The sequence below is a fragment of the Gymnodraco acuticeps genome, unplaced genomic scaffold (assembly GCF_902827175.1).
Source record: "Gymnodraco acuticeps unplaced genomic scaffold, fGymAcu1.1, whole genome shotgun sequence".
Lineage (NCBI taxonomy): Eukaryota > Metazoa > Chordata > Actinopteri > Perciformes > Bathydraconidae > Gymnodraco > Gymnodraco acuticeps.
Window position 1 is genome coordinate 1 of NW_022991117.1, and position 6,342 is coordinate 6,342.

Consider the following 6,342-nt stretch of genomic DNA (forward strand, 5'->3'; position numbering starts at 1 on the left):
GATTTGTGATGTGAATACTCTGGTACCAACTCCAAATAAATCACAGTGGTTTGACATCAAAGCTCCGACTCTTCCCGTGTCTCCTTCCTGAGTCGGTGACTCCACTGCATGCTACACAGAAGTTTCCTCTACAATATGTATTTGTTGTAGTCCCCTGTGGTTGAAGACATGTATACATCCACTATTAATATAGCAGTTAGTTGTAATAACATCAAAACCTATGAAATGACTCCAACAACGGTCCCTTTGACCTGCTGTGGCTCTCACTCCGACACAGCATGGATACAAGTCAATAGAATAAACACATGTGTATTTATTTTTGCGGCTGGTTGCAGAGAGATAATGTATCAATCAACTGTTAAAAGGAAAAGCAGAAGAAGAGCAGGAGGAGGGTTCATGCTGTGCATCTACATCCATGTGTGTGTGTGTGTGTGTGTGTGTGTGTGTGTTATAAGGGGGAGGGTCCTTAATCCAAAAGTCTAAATTTAGTTAATGTATTTGCCTGGTCTGCACACTCCAATAGGAGGCCCTCGGCTCTGATGAGGTGTCTCAGATGTTGGAGGAATAGGAGGAGGGGACAGTGTTTGTACATGAGGTGTGTGTGTGTGTGTGTGTGTGTGTGTGTGTGTGTGTGTGTGTGTGTGTGTGTGTGTGTGTGTGTGTGTGTGTGGCCTAGCATTACTATATACTACTTGTGGGGACCTAAATCAGTTTACACAGTCACGTGTGGGGACTCGCCTCCCTTATGGGGACAAATTGGAGGTCCCCATGAGGGGAATCATTCATTTTAGGGTGAAGACTTGGTTAGGTTAAGGGTAAGGGCAAGGGTAAGGGTTAGGGTTAGGCATGTGTTGGTTATGGTTAAGGCTAGGATAAGTCTCCAGGAAATGCATGTAAGTCAATGTAATGTCCCCTGAAGTGATGTATAAATGGTATGTGTGTGTGTGTGTGTGTGTGTGTTTGTGTGTGTGTGTGGGGGGGTAGAAGTATGTTGTTTTTTGCTGACTCTTCGTTGATCCTGTTAAACATTTTTAACACCAGTAGCAATGGGTGGATTACCTAAAGAGCCGACCCGGTGCCCATTGGCTCAGGGGCCCTAAGTGAAATCACTATAAACCTTTTACGCGTCCATCAGCTGAACCTTTGAAAAACATTCCCTCACATGTCAGAGCTGAATAAAAAGCTGGATCAGGGAACTTTAAACCTGTGTATTTTGATGTTTAGTATATCCCTGCTTGATAAGGATTGTAACATGCTAGCAGAAATGTTTTTACTGCAGGTCCTATTCAGCCTCTCCTGATGTCAGTTTATTTCCTCCTGCAGTGATAAGAAATGATGATTCATCCACTCCTCTTCCTCCAGGGAACCACAGCTGGATCCACCACTAGGTGGCGTCACTCCACATCTCCATACTCTCCTATAATCAGCCTGGTGGAGGTGAAACAAGAGGTTAGACTGTATGGATGTTAAAGAACAGGAGTACTGGGTCAAAGCAATACATACGAAGCAACTATGTAATTGTGTTTTGTATGTTATCTTCTATAAGATGCACTTAGCAGAGGAGGCAGGCTTTGTCTTAAAAAGCTCTATTAGGAAACACTTTTTATATTTTTAAATCATGTATAATAAAAAAAAACAATGTTGATTGACATGTGCACTGTATGTGATCAAACTGCATATATAATCAACTATTAATATGAAAGTTTAAAGTTGAATTTACATCCAAACCTGAAAAACTGTCCCTTTGATCTCCACAACATAATTAAAATAAACGTAAAACATGTATATCTAATGCAGGCCCCTGTTGCAAAAACATATACTGTCTCAATGAACTGTTGATCTGAGCGTTGGATTGTTATTTCCTTCTGTTAATTGGCTTAATAAGGGACATACTGTATATTTCACTGTGTGGGATCAAGGCTTCCAGGAAGCTTAGCTCATTTCACTTGGATCTGTGGAGCCTCATATGGCGCTGCGCTCTTTAAGCCTCTTATGAATCACGACGGCAGCAGATGTAGAATCAGGAGCTCCTGCTGAGAGGAGAAACCAGACGGCTGAGCCTCAAATCTCTGCCGAACCTCAGCGAAATATCGATACTGCCTTTGTTTGTGCAAGCAAACAAACCGAGCTGTCAGGAAGATGGAGCGCGTAGTGCGTGTCCATCGATTCTGAACAACAACACAAACAAATCCATCCTGATCATCTTAAAGCCATGCTTCCGCAGGAGATCAGGAAGCAGAAGCCCCGCTGTGTGTCGGAACCAATTTTTTGTGGGCAAGATGTTCCCCCGGTGCCGATTCGGCGCTTGAAGAACCGGGAGTTCCCTCTGAGCGCGAGGCGGCGCCGCTACGGTTCCGCACCTGAACGGAAGGTGAACTGCGTCCTGGTTGGAGACGGAGCTGTGGGAAAGACCAGCCTCATCGTCAGCTACACCACCAACGGATACCCCACCGAATATGTTCCCACAGCGTTTGACAACTTTACCGGTAATGTCTGACTGTGGCTGATTTTCAGCTTTACGCACAAGTTTTACGCACAAGACTTGTTTTAAATTGAGGCTCTAAACCTTATTTTTTGCTGCTTTTTCCAGAGGTCCTATTTATTATTTGACTTCGTCACTTCTTGCAGCATAATCTGCATTTACAGGGTCGATCTTTAACTTACTTCTATCACTTGAATTCATTGTATTTTTTATTTTATTGTAAGCACTTTAAATCGTCTTTGTGTCTGAAATGTGCTACACGAGTAAAGTAACCTTAACCTTGACAGATGTAACGTTTAAGGCTGTCTGTCGGTATTTTGACCTAATTTAACTTATAATGCTATACTCAATCACCTTAGCAGCTCATATATTAAAACACATCATATTTTTACATGACAAAGTAGATGCTGCAAGAAACTCTTTAAAGACACAATACTTGCTTTTTGTATCTTCTCAGTGATGGTGGTGGTTGATGGAAAACCAGTGAGACTGCAGCTCTGGGACACAGCTGGACACGTGAGTTGCTGTTAACAAATACCACAGACCTTTAATAAAACACTTTGCAAATGGTGCAAATCTAGTTCCCTATTCTTTCATAGAAATATGTATCTTTTCATGTCTTTCTCGTGCTGCTCTGTCACAAAGAAGTGGGGGCTGGTTGATGGATCAATCAAAGTAAGTCATCAGGGATCAATGAGTGTTTGTCAGTAGTTATTGGAGTGTTTGTGTTTGTTCCCCCTGGCTTTTAGTCCTGGACTGAAATCCTTTTAGACCCCTTTAGTTTTTAGTTGCCCCCCAATATCTCCACATGTCACATCGCCCCCTGCAGGAAGTCACCATGTTTGTATTTGAGCCCCCTCTGTCCTCCTGTGCTCCATCGCCCTCTTTTGGCTGAGTGTTCATTATCCATCATCAACTCTTCCTTTTAAAAGCTTTAGCTGACACTCTTATCAAAATCAACATGCAGGTGTTTGCATATCAGCGCTTCACTGTGGTCACATTATTTAACCTTTTAAAAGATGCAACTAAACAGAAGATGTTGAGGAAATGTTAACCAAAGCCTATTGAGAAGTCCCATTTACATTATGGAGGTAAAAAAGAGACACATTTAGGTATTTTCATGTGTGTTTTTTATGCCAATAAGAAAGATTCACTAGCCTTTCATTCCTGCATGTCTTCTGCTCTGCTTGTTTTCCGAGTCCTGCTCTAAAAGTTAATTTACATTAATTAATTAATAGGGAGGTCAGAATCTATTAAGAGACACATTTTGGCCTTTAATGTGTTTTTTTGCTGACAATAGGAACGAAATTCTAACCTGTCTTCTCTGCAAGGGTGGGAAGTATTGGAGTACAAATACTTTGTTAATGTACTTAAGTACATTTTTCTGGTATCAGTACTTTACTCCACTACTTATTTTTCTGACGACTTTTTACTTTAACTTCTAACATGTTGAACTCAAATACCTGTACTTTCTACTTCTTACATGTTGAACTCAAATACCTGTACTTTCTACTTCTTACATGTTGAACTCAAATACCTGTACTTTCTACTTCTCACATGTTGAACACAAATACCTGTACTTTCTACTTCTTACATGTTAAACTGAAATACCTGTACTTTCTACTTCTCACATGTTGAACACAAATACCTGTACTTTCTACTTCTTACATGTTGAACCCAAATACCTGTACTTTCTACTTCTTACATGTTGAACTCAAATACCTGTACTTTCTACTTCTCACATGTTGAACTCAAATACCTGTACTTTCTACTTCTTACATGTTGAACACAAATACCTGTACTTTCTACTTCTTACATGTTGAACCCAAATACCTGTACTTTCTACTTCTCACATGTTGAACTCAAATACCTGTACTTTCTACTTCTCACATGTTGAACACAAATACCTGTACTTTTTACTTCTCTCATTTTCCAAACAGCTGGTTCCTTTAGTCTGAATGTGTGTTTGATGCGTGATCATTATTCTTCAGAGTCATTGCGTGCCTATTGATTTGAACACGATCCGTGTATCCATCATTTCCTGGTCTTCTCTAAAGAAGAGGGACCAATGGAAACGTTGTCATGTTGCCGTTGTTCAGCATGGAAACATTCATTAGCTAACAATGACATTATTGTTCTATTAATATAAAGGGAGGTCAGGTACTCTTTAAAGCAGCTGCTAGTTATGGGTACTTTTTACTGAAGTACATTTCAAAGCCTCTTTACTTTTACTTGAGTAAAGGATGTGTGTACTTTTGCCCTCTCTGCTAACCAGTCCTCTCTGTTTCTGGTTTCTCTTCATAAAGGATGAGCTGGATCTCCTTCGTCCTCTCTGCTACAAAAACGCGGATGTCTTCCTCCTCGTCTACAGCGTGGTGCGGCCCTCCTCCCTCCGCAGCCTGGTGGACCGCTGGCTCCCTGAGATCCGGCACCAGTGTCCGGACACTCCTCTAGTCCTCGTCGGCACCCAGCTGGACCTGAGGGAGGACGTGCAGGTTCTGATCCAGCTGGCCCAGAACCAGCAGCGTCCCGTGGGCACGGAGGAGGGCCGGCAGCTGGCAGAGGAGCTGGGCATGGTGGGATTCATGGAGGTCTCTGCGCTGACCCAGAAGAACCTGAAGGACCCGTTTGATTCGGCCATCTTGGCCAGCATCCAGCAGACGGAGATGGAGAGTTGCAGCGAGGAGAGGAAGATGAAGATCCCCCTGAGGAAGAAGACGCCGGATAAGATGAAGAGTGTCTGGGAGACCTGGTGGAGGAAGATCAACTGTGTGATGGTGGAGCAGAGCTGTGAGGACAAGTAAAAGTTATTGAAAACCTGTTGAATTCGGAATGAAAATGTCAAAATACACATTTCAGGTGTTTTATTTGACTACTTTTTACTATTTGCATCTGGATATTTCTCCAAAACTCTCCAAAACATGGCAGAATAATCATTGGCACATTGAAACATACAAGAAAAAGTTTCATTATGATCTAATTAATGATCAACTGTGAGATCAAGTGAACATTTAACGTGTTTATTTTTACTCAGTTCATCGGAAAACTGATACATTAGTTTTCTTCTTCGTGATGGCAGAAGGTGGAAAGAAAATATCCAAAGGAAACATTGAAGGTGTTTTATTTGACTAGTAACGTCTATTTGCATCCGGACATTTCTCCAAAACTCACCAAAACAAGGCAGAATTGATCATTTGCACATCGAAACTTACAAGAAAAAGTTTCATGACGATCTAATTAATGATCAACCAGAAGAACCTGAAGGATCTTGGCCAGCATCCAGCAGGCGGGGGTGGAGAGTTGCAGCGAGGAGAGGAAGAGGAAGAGGAAGATCCCCCTGAGGAAGAAGACGCCGGATAAGATGAAGAGTGTCTGGGAGACCTGGTGGAGGAAGATCAACTTCTGGAAGGTGTGAGATCAAGTGAACGTTATTGAAAGCCTGGGTCAGATCATCGAAAAACTGTTGAATTTGGAATGAAAATGTCAAAATACACATTTCAGGTGTTTTATTTGACTACTTTCGTCTATTTGCATCTGGATATTTCTCCAAAACTCAATGATTGCATAATTTGCACATTTCAAAAACATTTCCATGATGGTATCTAGTTGGGAATGTTTCTATCCTGTCCACCTGTAGTGTCTTGTGCAATATGTATGGAATACATTTTTTTAAAGGTCATTTTCTAAAAATAATCTTTATTTATCATTTATTTTGACAGAAATCTCCAACTTTTTAAGTTTCATCCTTATCTTTATTCTACAATTTCTTCACAGAGAGTTTATATTTCATTGATCTCCAGATTTTGAGAACATGTTACAAATAGAAACATGACGACAATTAATAATAGATGTCTGTTTTT

At 41.2% G+C, this 6,342-nt stretch overlaps 1 protein-coding gene across 1 annotated transcript; it reads left to right on the plus strand.

The window, feature by feature from the left end:
* The first annotated feature begins 2,135 nt into the window (after positions 1 to 2,135).
* LOC117560216 (cdc42 homolog) lies at positions 2,136 to 6,342 on the plus strand. Its single transcript, XM_034237058.1, has 3 exons — positions 2,136 to 2,486; positions 2,940 to 2,998; positions 4,789 to 6,342. The coding sequence occupies exons 1-3, from the start codon at positions 2,213 to 2,215 to the stop codon at positions 5,284 to 5,286; spliced, it is 831 nt and encodes a 276-aa protein (XP_034092949.1). The 5' UTR covers positions 2,136 to 2,212; the 3' UTR covers positions 5,287 to 6,342.

Bases quoted from the DNA above. Each gene is read 5' to 3' on its own strand.
- LOC117560216 (XM_034237058.1), top strand. From the start codon at position 2,213: ATGCTTCCGCAGGAGATCAGGAAGCAGAAGCCCCGCTGTGTGTCGGAA. The intron at 2,487-2,939 runs GTAATGTCTGAC...GTATCTTCTCAG, and splicing joins AGCGTTTGACAACTTTACCG to TGATGGTGGTGGTTGATGGA. The intron at 2,999-4,788 runs GTGAGTTGCTGT...CTCTTCATAAAG, and splicing joins TCTGGGACACAGCTGGACAC to GATGAGCTGGATCTCCTTCG.